This window comes from Rhamphochromis sp. 'chilingali' (assembly GCF_963969265.1).
Source record: "Rhamphochromis sp. 'chilingali' genome assembly, chromosome: 13".
NCBI classification, from domain to species: domain Eukaryota; kingdom Metazoa; phylum Chordata; class Actinopteri; order Cichliformes; family Cichlidae; genus Rhamphochromis; species Rhamphochromis sp. 'chilingali'.
This window is the reverse complement of record NC_137940.1, coordinates 23,087,695-23,104,366: the sequence shown is the minus strand read 5'-3', so window position 1 is coordinate 23,104,366 and position 16,672 is coordinate 23,087,695. Positions and strand designations below refer to the sequence as shown.

At 41.2% G+C, this 16,672-nt stretch overlaps 1 protein-coding gene across 1 annotated transcript; it reads right to left on the bottom strand.

Moving 5' to 3' along the window:
* Positions 1 to 877: 877 nt before the first annotated feature.
* lonrf4 (LON peptidase N-terminal domain and ring finger 4) lies at positions 878 to 16,038 on the bottom strand. The gene is made up of 12 exons (XM_080901538.1): positions 15,225 to 16,038; positions 13,638 to 13,756; positions 12,002 to 12,124; positions 10,789 to 10,977; positions 10,458 to 10,575; positions 10,147 to 10,228; positions 9,842 to 9,956; positions 8,454 to 8,575; positions 8,181 to 8,339; positions 7,125 to 7,287; positions 6,891 to 7,040; positions 878 to 5,665 (listed from the first exon to the last, which is right to left on the bottom strand). The coding sequence occupies exons 1-12, from the start codon at positions 15,520 to 15,522 to the stop codon at positions 5,516 to 5,518; spliced, it is 1,788 nt and encodes a 595-aa protein (XP_080757664.1). The 5' UTR covers positions 15,523 to 16,038; the 3' UTR covers positions 878 to 5,515.
* Between the last annotated feature and the right edge of the window lie 634 nt (positions 16,039 to 16,672).

The following is a 16,672-nucleotide window of genomic DNA, read 5'->3' as shown; positions in this document are numbered from 1 at the left end:
TGCACAGATGCTTTTTTCCCCCTTATTATTGTTCAAAGACATCTACATTCATCTTCTTGTATTAACGCCTCTGTATTGGAGAATCTCACGCTGACTCTATTTTCGTGGACGTGATCAGTTTGGGACTGAGATTATAATGAGAAAAATAAAATATAATAACAGTCTTGTGAAGCCTTCCTCGTTTATGAAGTGCCATGCCTTAGTCTTTAGCGGGTATAGACTGCCCCCTGGTGGAACCTTGATTCATTACGTATATGTAGGCTATTGCAGGTTTAGAGTTTATGTAAAACAACAACAACAAAAACATGTATTAACATATTTTTGATTGTGCTGCTGCAGTCACTTCCTCCAATTTAACACATAAGGTCTGGGTTGGATTAAAAATAACCAACTTTGAATTATGCACCATTAATAAAAGAAATGCCTGAAGGTTGTGAGTCATCATAACCCCTGCAATTTCTTTAGAGCTGGTGTAGTTAATCTAGAAATAGCTTCCAATTGGATATTCACAGGGAATACCCATTCAACCTCTTCTAATTTAAATTTCTATCCACAAGAGGAAATCATGGACTCCTTTCTCACTGCCGCAGCTGCAGCACTTCACAGTTCTCTCAGTAATTATAACAGTTTCCCTGCCAAAGTGTGTTATTATCAGTATGTGAGGCATGTTTTGCTCCCATCAATTCTTCCTATGTGTCGGTTTCTGTCATGCTGTGAATTGTAATAGACCCTGGCTCTCCCATTTGGCGTGAAATGTAGCCAGAAAAACTGGCAGCGTGACATTCAAATCACTCAGACACAAAATTAAAGGAAGATTACGCAGAATGTGAGAATTTTTTTTATTTATAACAACATTTAAAAAGTTCAATCTGGGAGGGAGGGGGTGGGCAAGCAGGTAAGAAATATTCAGATCAAGATCATTCGCTGCTCTTGGCTTGAAGGGTGGGGGGATTTAAAAGCAAATCCGTCATCTGGCGCACATTGTTCTCGCTTTCGGCAGATTTGCATGCACCCATTGCTGACAGAGTGGTACTAAAACAGGCATGTCTTCAGTTCACACGCAGCCCACAGACCACTGACCGTCCAACCACAGCGGCCAACGTTTCCTGTAAGATCTGCAGCACATAGCAGGAACAAGTCGCCATGGTGCTTTTCACAGCCTTTTTATTTTTTCCTGAGCAGACAACTGTGCGGCTCATTCTCATGGGCAATCGCTGCCAAGAACAGGTCGCTGATTATGCCTCGTGTTCAGCATCGGAGACGGTGTGGATTCAGTGAAAACTGGTTTAACTGTGCTCGTGGGCATTTTTTTGACAGTCCGGTAGCACCGATGTCAATGAACAGCTGCCAGGGTGTAAAGGGGGGGGGCATGCATTAGCAGACGTTTGAACCTACACAATGAATGGACACCAGCTAAACACTAAGATGACAAAGAGTTAGACTGGGATGAGTTGTTCTGTAAAAAAAACAAAAGCATTGTGAATTGTAATCTCACAGCGGCGCAGGGTAAACTAACGTGACATAGCTGACTATGATCGACACAGATCATTATTCTATTCATGGAAATCTCTTCAAACAATAACACTGACAAACGGAAACATGCAAGAGGTGTGAGGGACTGTAGGTGAGCATCAGAAAACAAAGCCCCACCAAAATGATTTTACTGTGCAAAAGTATTTGTCTTAGAAATTGAGTCAGAGAGGTGAAAAAAATCGCCTCTGTGGACATGGAATTAAATCCCTTTTCTGATTTGAGTTAGCTTTATTGTCTGGAAGCAGGAAACTGACTTTCGTGTTTTATTTTTGTAGCACATTCATTGTCATCTCTGATTCTACCCTCATCTTCAGATTACCTCAAATCTCTCAACCGTGCATGTGAAATTTTTCTTTTGAGCGTAAGCTATATCTAAGCGGTCTCTGTAGCGGGGTGTTGACTCGCTGTCATACAAACTGTATCTGTTAAGTGTGTTGCTGGTCTAATTCTTATTATTTAAAGTGATATGTTGGCCAAGAAATGTTAAAAAAAAAAAAAAAAAAGTTTGCTGCCCACCATACAAAAGGCATAAAAGGAATCAAGGCTAGCTTCAGCATCCATGATATAGACAGACATAAACACAGTGACAAGTTGGCCAGCTATTTATATAAAGCAATTAATATAGAAATATCAATGGCACATGTATCAATTTTTCTTTTTTAAAATCACCCAGTTAAGCCTATAGTGTTTAGTAAATTAGTTCTATGTTACTTTACAGCTTCAACATTCCACGGAATGTAGCACTATATCCACAAAAGATCACCCAGTTCATCATCAACGCCATGTAAAAACTAAGACTTGCAGGTCTCCTGGTGGGTCAGCCCAGGCACTCAAAGGCACCACGACTTTGGTGGTAGATGGGCCAGAGTTAGGTGTCACCACCTACACAGACTCAAACTTTACAGTAACTGTTATCAGTGCAGACAACACACCATATCTACTTTTGAAAAAAAAAAAAAAAAGAAAAGAAAAAAGAAAGAAGTGGAAAAAAATGGCTTGTGTCAAGAGTGACTTGTTATTTTACACCTGACACACGTACATGCAGTGCTGTGCTGCTACTTGACCATCAGCATGCATAATCGCAGGTTTGTAGCATAATGCAAACCTGCTGCTATCTCAATGCCATCATTTCACTGAAAAAGAAAAAAAACAGCAGCTTTTACTCTTTAAAAAGTGATACTCAAGTTGCTGCCATGTGATAGTATAAATTACTGGATTATTTGCCAGTGCTAAATAGGGATCTTAGAATATTCTTTAATAGTACAAACTTAGTCATAGTCAATAGCGTAGATGCAGTTAACATGCAGGCATTACAAATAGTGTTGTGCAGCACAAGACAATCACTGTGAATTTTCCCCAAAAAAATATTTTGGCACATGAACTTTCACCCTCTGGAGGTTCATAGTCTTGCAAAAATATCTCTACAAATTAAGTGCCGATTGCTGTTTATGCTTATTTCAGCTCTCTTCCTTCTGAATGCAACAAGTGCAGCTGAAGTAGATCATATATGCACGTTTAACAGTTGGGCTGATGCTATTGCATGATTTTCTAAATGTAACAACTGGAGTAAAACAGTGACACCCAGTGTTAGTTTTCTGCAATGTTATCGATTTCCCCACAATTCATGATCAATCTTTGGTCAACCCTGTAGTTCTCACTGGTACAGCATGTACAGTGTGTGTGCGCAGAAGAATATTCTGGTGTAAGAAATATATAAAGCACTCAAAAGAGCAAAAACCTGACTCTGACCAACTGGATTGTGTGTAGGGTTGCCAACTCCCTGAAAAATAAATAAGGGACACCTCGTGGCCAGGGCCGGGCAACCTAGTTGTCTTCACCCTTCCCAGTGTGGTGAATTTTTTAGCTCTTTTTTGTGTGTGTGAAATTATTTTTTAACCATTTGACTTGAAGTTGATTTAAGCAGATGCATATTCTTTGTGATATGACCATATGGGAAACAAATGATCATTTAGCCATTTATTTTTAGCTCAAAATGACAACATTAACACAGTAAAACAGGTCTCTTTCTTAAACAGAAGCCTGTCATGCTTAACTTTTGAGAATATAAGTAAATCTTTCTTTAAAAGAACTCTGTCCTGCTTAACTTAAAATTATATAAATTAATAGAAAGCAATAGAACGAAAAACATTCTTGTAACAGTGCACATTTAGTGCATTTAGTACAATTGGCTTCAGCTGAGGTATTATTTCAGCTTTTCTAATGCTAATCAGCTGCTCCTGTTTGTAAACCCTCTTGTTCCCATGATTACGCATCTTAACTCATCATCATTATTCATCTATGTATTACTTTTATGTATTAGTCATCTATTTGTTGTAATCATCTATCCTTGCAGTTGTTTATTACACAAAATAAATTATATTATCACACTTCTGGCCACATAGCGCTGATATTCACTGCACATGCCCATATTAACCTTAACCAGAGGGTTTAAAAAACAAACCAGTGTCTACATACCATATCTGCTTCTGCCCTGGCCTGGTGGACAACAAATTGGTTAAGGGTTCCCCGAGCTTTCACGCCCCTCATGTTCTTCATGTGCCCACCATTAGAAGCATGCCTATGGAAAAAGTGCGCCGGCACACAGTGCAGTGCACTTTATATGTGTTATCGTGCACTTTTCCAGCCAGGTGTTTTCCTTTTCCCAGTCCTCCCTGTACTTTTGCAGCCTTTTTTTTCTTTCTCTGAGCGAACAAACATTGCTGCTCTAATGCTGGGCTCACACTGTGCGATTTTTGGCCCATTTTGAGATGATTTTTGAGTCATGCGACCGATTTGGCGATCGGCCCAATTTTGGCCTTCATCGTGCATCGTGTAGTATACGTGGGGTAACGAGAAGCGATTAACACCTCACGACCAGCTCCCGATCATCAATCGCTCGTGAGCGTGTCACCACAGCCGTTCACACTGCTCACGCGCAAACACGTAAACGTCGGTGAAAAAGACGGAGCAGCACGGCTGTGCAGCGTGTGATCTGGACACAAGCGATGGAGGCACAACTGTAGAACTTTGGAAAGCTCATCCGAGCCTTTTCAATGTGGCATCACAAAATTATCACGACCACAACAACCGTGAAAATAGTTGGATTTACATTGCTGCTCAATCACAGCTGCCTGATCAATGTTTTTCATTAGCAATTTAGCAAAGTTGATGGTGGTGGTTTGTGTGTCTGTGTGAGTGAGAGACAGAGAGAGCGACAGATTTTCTGTTATAACCTTCATTTTATGGAGGCACAGTGTGAGCACTCAGGTCGCGTCAGAGCATCGGGCGGTATAGTGCATCGTGACCTACCAACTGCGAGTCAATCGTGCAGTTTGAGCAGGAGCTGAATAACGTGACTGAAAAAAATCGCACAGTGTTTGCCCAGCTTTAGGTGTACTGTCGTCCGAGACTTGCACCGCAGTGTCGGCGTTTGTTTCCCTGTTGGCCATGCTTCTTGTTGTGGTCATCTGTTGTCTTCCGGTATTTTCTCCGCAAGCGACCTTTCCTCGACCAATGAGATGAGCGGTAATCTGAATTGTCATAAGTGTGCTGTCAGCTCATTGGTCACAAAGCAGGAGAGGGGCTGGGAATTATGTTTTCAAACAAAGCGTTAATTCCATAAACATTTATAGATCACTTTTGATTCTCACTGTATTACGGGACAAAGTGCGTCCCTTATTAGCTCAATACGGGACGTGTGCTTTTGTTTCTAAATACGGGACGATTCCGTTTTTTAAGGGACGGTTGGCAACCCTAATTGTGTGATAAAAATCACAAGCTTTTAGCTAGCAGCCAGGTGATCTGGCTTTCAGTTGTGACTCGAGCACAGTCCATAGAAACGATACAGGATAGTTACAAACCCAACCCTGAAACTCAAAATGTGTTGTGTGCGCATTTGTTTGATTTCACTTCTTTTTTAAATGTGCTGTGCATAATATTGGTGTCAGTTAGCCGTGGTCTCAGTACCACTGTGCTGGAGGGTTTAGCTCTGAGAGAAGTACTCAAGGACAAGGCGGAGGTGTCCCAGGCGATCTTTGAGAGAGTTCAGGGACAGGACGGTGGTCTGATAGGCGGGGTCCAGCTGGAGGACAGACAGCAGCCACCAGCACCATCCTGGACCATTAGGCGAAGCCTAAAAGAGAAAGTTTAGCCTTTGTAATCATGAAAATACATTAAGTGCCAAACCAGTCCAATAACCCTGTGATGGTAATGAAAACTTAAATTCTCTCAACCAACCGACAATCGTCAATCCAATAATTGAGGATGGGCGATACATTCGCGCCTGTGCAGACTTTTTGACAGGCGCAGCAATGTAATCAGGCACAGACGGATTTGCGCGTCTACAACTCAGAAGTCCAAACATGAACGAACTAATTTCCCCAAAAAATTAGGGCTGTCGGCGTTAATGCGGTCATCACAATTAACTCATTTGGAGCGCAGAATGAACAAACTTTGGACAAACTGCCCGAAATCCAGACATTTCAGGGATTTTGAGTCAGTCTGTGCTCCAGATGGGTTAATTGTTAATCATGTTAGTCGTGATGACGGCGCGTTAACGCTGACAGCCCATTTGGGACGAAAAAGGGTAAACCTAAGGATGTAACCAAAGCGGTGTGTGACTTGTGCAGACGTATAGTACGAGCAAAGTACTCAAACACGACTTGTACGTGTCCGCCATCCGGCTGAGTATGCTAGGCTAGGCTATCACCAGCTTCTGCAGCTCCATCAACAAGCATTTGGGCGCACTCTGAGGAGGGTGCATTTGCTCGCAGATGAAACAAGGTGCTGTTAAAACAACGCTATTACTTTTTTTTTCTGTTGACTTTTCTATTAGCTGCATCATTATTAGCAAACGTACCCACTGGCAAATAAATGAATAAATCGCCCTTGTAAAAACGATCGATATATTCGTCCAATCGCCCAAACCTAAGTGTAACTGAATAATACTCTGGATAATTCTCTGTTCCACTACCACAAAATCATTTAAAGAGACTGAAAGATAAAAGAAAAGCCATTCTTTAAAGAAACACTACTCAAAACCAACATCTGAATATAAAATTTGGACGTAGCTGCAATTACAAAATCTCACTGGTCAATGACGTGCTGAGGCAAAACCTCAGTGTTTTTGCTATTGCTATTATAACTTAAACATTACTATTACATACTAATACGACGCATGAAAACATCGATCAGAATACTTAAGAAAAAAAATTAATCTTTTAGATTTTTTTTGCACTCATGATAACACTGGTCACTATTTGACATTTAAAAGGGTAAAAGCAGTGGCTACTGAGCAGAGTGAGGGAAATGAGTTTTACAAAGGTTATCAGAGCAAACGTCACACTTAAAGCACAAACCTGAATGTTGTCCTCCTTATCCGGCATAGCACCATACTGTCTGTTGATCTGTTCACGGATGCGGCTGCCGAGTCGCTGGTACCAGTCCTGGGCCTGCTGGTACACGCTGTCGTGCAGACGCTGCAGAAGCTCCAACTCACTGCCATCAACCTAAGAGGACGCAACGATATTAACAATCACAAAGAGAGAGACAGAGAGAGAAATGCTGCTGTTTGTAATCTCAGAAACCCTCACCTTGATGTCCTCTAGGTACTCTATATCAGCGGTGTGGTAACCATCCCTTTGGCCTCTTTTCAGTACCTTGAATCTGCTCCCACCAATTGTTTCCACATAAGAACGTCCATCAGGCAAGAGCTCCAGATCGAGAATCTCCAGCATACAGCCATAGTCTGCGAATCTGACGCACAAGAGATAAAAAGCAGTCTTTAGGTTCAACATATTAAAATACATCTTAATGCAATAATTAGAAAATTATGCAGGAAGAATATGAGGGGGTTGGAGTAAAGCTTATTTTGCGATAGTAATGAATATAAACTAGTTTTGTTCTGTGCGTTTTCAAGGCATTATTAGCTTGAAGGAACACAAGAACGTAACTGGAAACCATGTCAACCTGTGACACAAAGATGAGGATAACTTAAAAATGATTAAGGTCATCAAAGTCCCACCATGACTGCTGTCTCCCTACAAGAACATGGTATACCCAGCACAGACTGTATATATACACATATCAGATGGATGAGATTAGTTAGATTAGATTAGTTTCTGGACCACATTTTAGAGCCTCAACATTAGTGTCTATGGTCTCTGGATACTGACTTGCTTTTTGGGGCCAAGAGTCCAGTGGCCACTCAAGGAACTACAGATTTTTTTTTCCAGTCTGTGCTGGCTTTATTTTTCAGCCCTGGAGGTTGTAGTGTGATCTTTAAAGGCACGCTATTCAGAAGCAGATGAAAATGCACAGCAGATCTCATGGCAAACCTGTGACCATGTTGTTATTTTCCCATCCCCTCAGGGTCACAGATCAGTGATTTAAACTTTGCCCCTGCGCTGTCTACTTGCGGTGCCCTGCTGACATTCCCATCAGGTTCCACCTAGCCTGTTGTGAGCTTCACAGTCGGGAAAATGTCAAACCCAAAATCTCTCTACACACACAGACAGCCTAGAGAAAGTTATTTTAAATTTCTATACACATGCAATCATATAGGCCACTGTTCTCATCCCAACATCATCATCATAATTTGATGTACAGTATGCTACGTGTGGAAATAGGTAGAAGATTCTGTTGCATACCCTCTGCCATGCTCGTAGCTGCACATGCCAAACTTCTTGGTGCCGGTTTCCATGCAGCGGCGCATCATCAGCCGATAGCGAGGCTCAAACACATGCAGTGGACAGGGCACTCCAGGGTAGGCCACGGTGCAGATAAATATAGGGATGTCCTTAGTGAGACTAGAAGAAAGAGAAAAGACCACAACTGTAAGGACAACGGGCTATTTTGTGACAAAACAATCTATTAAAGTCGCGACAATAATTAGGTGTAGACTGTGTCGGTGAAGCGCCTACTTTGACAGTTCAGCCATCTCAGCATCGTGGACCTGTTTCCTCTCAGCCAACTGGGGGGCAAAAAGTCGGGTCATGATGTCCTGGAGCAGAACTGTGGGGTTGTACTTCCTGTTTCTGAAGTACTGGAAATGAGAAGAAAGAAAAGATACTACAGTACTGCAAAAAATAAACAAAAAAAAAACCCTGCAACCATTAAACAAAATTATACTTTGCACTGTTGTGCTCCATCATTAATGTGAGTGTCAGGGTGCTCATAGATATACATTTGTCTGTGACTGATTTGTCTGTGTTTGATTACGGATACTCCAGTGGCAGTAGTCCAGCAATGGAAGCATGAAATGCAGTGGTGCAAGTATGCATATAATATGCAAATACGCAAATTAGCAGCACAAGTAATTTCTACTGAAGCCACCCTTAAAATATTGATTTTTTTTTAAATATAGTACATTTTTAAAGTCTTGTCTCAGCTGTATATACAGCTACTGTCGAAAAATATAACTGTGCTGATATAACTGTGTGATTACTTCATTTTGGCTATTTTACATGTCCTATAGGTATCATCCCATCATCCCATTTACTAAAATCAACTTGAATCCGTGCTGGATGTCTTCAGTTTCAGTGTTATTCCTCTGTAGTCCCGCATATAGCGACTGATATGAGTGTTGTTCAAAAATTCCCTGAAGTTTTTCATCTTGGGCTAACAGACCAGCTGCGCCATATCCTCTAAGTGTCTTATTCTTATGGTCTGTTAGTATTTTTTATGCTAAAACGTTCCTTTTTTTCTTCAGCCACAGTTAGCTTTATTAGGTTAAAATATATTCAGCAAAGCTGCTATTTATTTCAGCCCACTTTTAAAGCATGATCACCCCTGTGGAAAAACTTTGGAAAGTGTGCCTTTTCTTCCTTCCTCTTCAGATACTATTGTTTCAGTGTCTTCAGCCAGACCTTCTCTTTCCTTTGTTTGAATGGTACAGATTTAAATGTGTTTCCTTATAAACAGTGAAATGGGGATAAAAGAGTGTGATAGCATGTTGTATGTTGCAGATTGCAGGTAGCAAGCCAGAGCCCACTGGTTTAAAATGATTCAGATTGACTGACACACAGACAGTATTAAGAATTAAATTGGCCAACATAAATCCAACATTGATTTTGAGTGTGCTTAGTAACATTTCTATTAGAAAATGAGGCCCAGTATCTTTGCACACATTGTCACAAAAGTAGAGCATTGAAAAGATTCATGTCAGAGTGCCTGAGCTAAATCTGGCGCCTGAAGACCGCAATGTGGTAGCATTAACAAAGCTTATATAATAAAAAAAAGTACTTTTTTATTTAAAGTGGAGCTGTTTGGCCTTCTTCCCATTGGGTTTAAATGCACTCAGTCTAGTTACCTCTTGCAGCGGCTGTTTGCAGAGTGGACAGCGGAGGTTGTGGTCTAGGCTCCTCTCGATGCAGTTTTTGCAGAATGTGTGCCCACAAGGAGTTGTGACTGGCTCAAAAAATAACCTTTAGAGGACAGACATAACACATTAGGCTGTTTATGCTATGTATGATTTAGCTGTTAAATCTGGTGAGTGCTGGCATGTGTGCTAAACACTAACCAGACAAAGCAAGGAAAGCGAGACCAGCCAGATATATGACCCCGTTACAAACAGCGGTGCATTATTGATTGCAGCGAGCAGTCCAACACACTCACCTAATGCAGAGAGGGCACTCAAAGTCTGACACGGTGAGAATAACCATGCCGTTCTCTCTCTCGTGATAACTTTCACCTAAGACTGAAAGAGAAAAGACACAAAAACAGATTCCCTTGAAACGTTTGCAGTGAGTTTGACCTTTCGGAAAACAAGTCCCGATCATCGTGTAGTTTCAAACCATCTGCTGGGTGGCGGGGGTGGAGAAAGCTGTTTGCAGTTGCAAAAGACAAAAATGACTCCTACTGGGTACGCCGATGTTAAAGATGAGAGTCAAATCATAATGAATGCGAGCACCGATATATTGACTTACACTTGCCGTGCAAGTCTTCTTTCCTCGTCATCATCTCTTCATCCTCATCAGCAGCGGGGAGGAAGGAAACCGCTTGGCAGAGGCTGAGGCAGCATTCAGTACCCGTGTCATGCTTCACCTTGGAGAAAGCAGATATTAGGTTTTATCTGTTAAGATTTATTTTTAAGTGCATAAGCTTCCCCACACTCACCTCATGGGAGGACCTTAAAACAGAGGAAATTCCAGGACTACGGCCATCTATTTGCAAATTCTGACACGCCTCATGTTTTTTTTTTTTCCTGTTTTTCTTAATCTTTAAAACTCATTTTCTAACTACATATGAAATGTTTACCTGATGTGTATCTCTTCTCCCTTTTCCTTCTCCCTTATCTCCATGAGGATGTTTGAAGCCTTCAGCATGAACCGGCCCCTGCGAGCTGCCGAGGGTTGTGATGGGACAGGGCTCTTTTAGGTACTCGGACACTGCCTGCAAAATGCAGGGCATCTCCTCTGGCACTTCCACTCCCTCTGCCTCCAGGATCTGCCATTGTAAGAATAAAATCAATATAAAAAGAAAATGTGCCATGATACCTCACTGTCATCACAGTGAAGTTAGGTTTTAGTGCAAGAAGACTGAACTAAGTGAAGTAATGCAAATAAAGCTAAAATGGGGGTGTGAACATTCATTTTAAGTATTAATTTTAATATTTTATGGTAGGTACACTAGAATAAAGGGGTAAAAAGGCTTTTTTTCAAAGAAATAATAACTCTTTAAGTAAATTTAAGTACTTCACCTGCACCATAATACAGCCCGTACAAGTGCCATATTCCTTACATTTCACAAAGTTTCTATGAAATGATGCCCAGCTTAACATGTATTTACAATATAATTATTTCTTTTTTTCTTGTAAAAAAATGACTACAAATTTATTCTATCGTGCATAACTTTAAGTATTTGTAGGTAAATACAACCATATTGTAATTTCAAATAAAAAATATTAAAGTTCCATTTAATTACAAGGGAATTATGCCTGTAATCATGGGTTATATTATACAGTGATATCATGTATATTTATATTTATTTATTTATTTATTTATCTATTCATTCATTCAGTTGTTTGATTTAAACACACACACACACACACACACACACACACACACACACACAGAGAAACAAACTAAATCTAAACTGATTTGGAAGTTCAAACTTTAAAATTAGCTCTCTAATAACTGATTGCATCTGTTATTAGAGGTATGTTTGCCTTCTGAACATATGACCCATGGTGTGACCTATAATTAAAAAAAAAAATCATACATTCACACATATCAAAAATTCAGGTCAGATCCTAAAACATCTCTTAAGATCACCTGTTCTTTAAATGATTTGCGCAACTCTGCGCAGAATGCTATTGCAGGTGCTGCTTTAACCTTCTATGACTCCAGCCTTTCATTTAGCAGTGTCTATGTCTGTGCTACATCCTGTTATACATAAGGAATCGCATGTGCTCTTCAACTTGAATTACATTACATTTCTCACTGATGAGTTCTTGGGAGGTTTAACAGACCTTCTTAATCTGGCTCTTTGCGGGAACAAAATCAGCTTGAAGTTTTAGGCAACGGTGGAAGTGGATGAGGGCTTCTTTCTGCTGACCCATTTCCAACAGTACATTCCCTTTATGAAAGGAGCCCTGCACAAACAGAATGATGCAATCAGCACATTGGTGTCTGTTTAAGCAAAGACCTCCAGAGCATTTAAACAAAAACTCTACATGAAGTATGTTGCAGAATTACAGATTTTTTTTTCTGCACTAGAGGCAGAGTCAGTCAAACTGTAAAATGATGGTGTTACGGAACATTTCCTGTAAAATAACATCTCTGGATATTCAGTTCAATTCAGTTTTAACTATATAAATATAACTATCACAATGACAAGGTGCTTTCTATTGTAAGGTAACGACCCTAATATTAGAAAGAAACGCCAGCAATAAGACAAGCACCAGCTTAGGCCTATTACAGTTTAACTAAGGGAGCGTTCAGGGTCAGCTGATCCAGCCCTAACTATATGCTTTATCAAAAAGGAAAGTTCTATGCCTAATGTGAAAAGCAGAGACCATGTATGTCTCTCAAATCCAAACTGGGAGCTGGTTCTACAGAAGATGGGTCTAAAAGCTGAAGGCTCTGCCTCCCAGTAATCCTAGGAAGTACAAGAAAGCCAGCAGTCTGAGAGCAAAGAGCTCTAATGGGTTGATATGGTACTAGGAGGTCGTTAAGATAAGATGGGACCTAATTATTCAACGTTTTGTAAGTGAGGAGAAGGATTTAATTAATTATATTTAATTATGAATTAACATTGATGCAATGAAAAGAACCTAATATGGGAGAAATATGCTCTCTTTCTAGTCCCCGTCAGTACTCAGAATTTTGAATCAACTGAAAACTTTTCAGGGAATTTTTAGAACAACCTGATACTAATAATGAATAGTGCAGCCTAGAAGTAATAAATGCATGAACTAGTTTTTCAGCAGAGGTGAGATAGGATGTTTCTAATTTTAGAGATATCGTGCAAATGAATGAAGACAGTCCTTGTTTAGTATGTGTGCTGAAGGACATATCCTGGTCATAAACAATTCCAAGGTTCCTCATGGTGCTACTAAAGGCCAAAGGTGATGCCACCCAGAGTAAGCATCTTGTTAGAAACCATGTTCCTAGGATTTCTAGGGCCGAGTACAATAACCTCCGCTTTGTCTAAATTTAGATATAAAAACAGAAACAATGCAATAATGGACTCTGTACAGTATGTTTTTCTGCATTAGCAGTGAGTCACCCACTGGCATGGAGTGATTAAATGACATTATGACATAAGTAGCTGTTTGCATAACATTGTGAATGACATAACATCAATAAAAGCAGGGGAATTGCTTCAAATGTATCAGGTCGACATGGTAAGGCAAATTATGAAATGAGGTAACACCTTCTTCCTGCAGTTACGGTTGTGCCGTAGCATGCATGTTACAAAACCAAGCCGACAGTGGGAGGGTGTGCAGGTTCAGATTCGGCTTTCCCACACCAGAGTGCAGTGAAATGCTATAAATGTGGCACTGTTAATGTTCCCTACAACAGATCAGCTTTTGTTGTCCGGACAAAAGAACCACACAGACAGCAAAGGCACACTGCGTCTGGCTGGCTCCGCTCCGTTCTCACCTCCGTCCAGCTGGGGCGAAGGCAGCAGAGGTAGTCGAGGTCCGTCAGAGCGTCGGAGAAACGCCTCAGGCCCAAGTTCGCTTCGGCCCTGAACACCTTCAAACTCTGGTCGTCTGGGACTAGAGGAAGTGAGAAAAGGTGAGATAGGTGAGGGATGATGGTGTGTGGAGCTTTTGAGGAGAAGTGGCCAAAATTAAAACAATCCAAACATTCAAATGAGGAAACACGCATCAGGTAGTAACAGGCCCACATAACAAGTAATTCTGCTTTCTGGAGCATGGAGGAAATCGATCCAAGAACTTATGATGCGCCGTCTTAAGGAAATAATTGCTTTTGGCACCACTACTGACCATATAAAACAAAAAAATGCAATTAAATGCCACTCCTCAATCACTGACATAACACACACATGGGCACGCTATATAAAGATAATTAATATTTGATCGAGCCCCTCCACCCCCCTGGCGCCGACAGCATCTGCACCTTCTGCTTCACATATGTGCACAGTCATCTCCTATTCCAGTCCATTCAAGACTTTCTAGCTTCAGCTGACACACTAGTGTGCATTCTAGGTTCCTGGTGACATTGTTACCTAAAGCTGCTTGACTAGTCATTACAAAAGAACCTGCAAGGTTATGCACATAAGCATTTGCAAACACAAAGTCAGTTCTTGGTAATGATCCTCTGAAACAACAAGTGAAAGTGAACAGGTGCCATGAGAAATCATCAAAAGAAAAGACAAAGAAGAAGAAGGGGAAAAAACTAGTTCACAAATCTGCAGGGAGCTCGTTACACAAGAGCCCGCAATGCTGGAGCAAGGTAGGTAGAAGTATTTAACTGGATTGGCAGAGGAGGCGAACATGAAGGTTAATTCAACTGATTCCCCATAGCACAAACACTCTCATGATCCCCTGGGCGCCTGCTGACTTGATCGACACATCTAAGGCAGGAGCAGACCCTTTTACTTCCTTGTGGCTGCATGAACCAAAAAAGAAAATAAAAAGAAAAAAAATCAACCGCACATGCAAAAGACGCCGAAGGTAAGCAGTTGCACAGATAACAGCTTGCAAGGCTGCAGTTGTTTAGTTTTTAAAATATTACAAAACATCTTTAAATTCCCCTCCTCCTGCAGAGGTGCATAAAAGAAGCACACACACCGACCGAGTCTGTGCCAGATACGTTTATCCAATCGACATCTCACCTTATGTCATAATGCTTAACTGCGTAATACAGCTAAATGAGACAGATGTTTCTTCCACTGCATCTTGCTTATTCAGCACAAATCACAAATTACTTTGTTGTTTCAATCAAATGGTTTAATATGTTTGATCATTTTGCATTCTCTATTAACCTTCTTAATAACCCGGGTACTTGGCTTTTAGGGGGGCTGCACCATCACTGGACACCAGCAAAGAGTATGTGCAGTGCGTAAAAGTGGAAGAAAAGGAGGAAAAAAGTAATTTGATTCCACGGAAAATAATAATAGTATTTATAAATCAAACAAACACTTAAAAAGAAAGAAAGAAAACACACACGCACACTTATGTGTGCCTGCACTTGTCAAGACCTCTCACGTGTGTCACTTACCTAAGTTCAGCCCCTCGTTCGCTAAGCGTAACGCTTCCGCGAACTCGGTGGCTTTGAGTTTCTCCTGAATTTGGCACTTCATCCCCTTCTCTTCGGGCCAGCACTTTTCCACGACGCCGATGAGCAAGACGTTGTTCCTCGTGTTTTTCACCTCCTTTTGTTTTAGCCTCTCTTTGCACAGCGGACATTTGGAAGGCAGGTAGCCCCCGACGCACCTCCGGCAGAACGTGTGGCCGCACGACACGGTCACCGGCTCGCACATCAGACAGAGGCAAAGGGGGCACTCCAGCATTTCCATTGTATTTTTTTTTTTTTTTTTTTACTGGTTATGTCACTAGTACAGTGTCCCACGGGAAGAACTGTCGCTTTGTTCGTCAAAGCACTGCAGATAGACGGTTTGGCGGTATTGTTACTGCAAGGACCCTTTAAATTACATGCTGGCAGCTGGCGATGCACTAATAATAGTGTCACACATCAGCCTAAACCAGACCGCTTTCCGTCCGGCTGCAAAACTGAGTCCTCATACGCTCACCTGGCAAATTTTCTTTTCGTGTTCAAAACATTCAGTGACATTGTTCGTTTTCAGCCCTAACTTAGTCTTTGTATTGGGACAAATGCCATGTTCCCTTTTCAAAAAAGACTCTCGGCTCCCAGTCCAATGCGCCGGTTTCCTCGACGCTCCAAAAATCCAAACACGCCGCACGATCGAGGTCGGTAAATCCGCACATTAATGTTATTTCTCTTTAGTAATCCGAGTCCGCTATTAACCCCTGTAGCCTACTTCTCCGCGGCCACGAAGCTAGGTGACTGTGTAACACCATTGCATTACATAAATAAAGATCACGTGACGCAGCAGCGAGCAACCCGATTGGGTGAAGTGAATGGCTTTCCACCCTGTTGTGAAACCCAACGATGCCGAGTTTCATAACATAATTCCTTCGACTACGCTTCCTATTATTTTCATCTGTACATTTAAACTACCCCAGGGCACGAGTTGATGGTATAGCGTGAGTAGGGGAAAAATGGTGGATATGATAAATCCAAGGGTGGAGAAAATTATGGAAACTACCTTGCCTCAAAGCAGGGAATTCCAGCTAAGGGTAATAACTTCCGAGGGGGTGCGGTGAAAGGATCAGTGCATATTACCTGGTTCTGTCCATCCTGTTTGTCGTTTAAAACAAAAGGTCAACACAAACACAGCTTAACGTCTATGCACAGCTAAAAATGTGCATACAGTTTGTGCCATTACATCATTACATAAAATGCAGTGTGCTGCAGAGCATTTACTCTAGGTCAATGAAATAAAGCTGGAATTTGCAACTGGCCAAATACACATACTCTTTATGTCTCAGAGCGACACACATCATGACTCCTGCCTGCTTCAAAAACAGCACACTTTTTGCACAGACATTAGAACAGAAATCCTTGATGAATTCTCAGAGAAACAA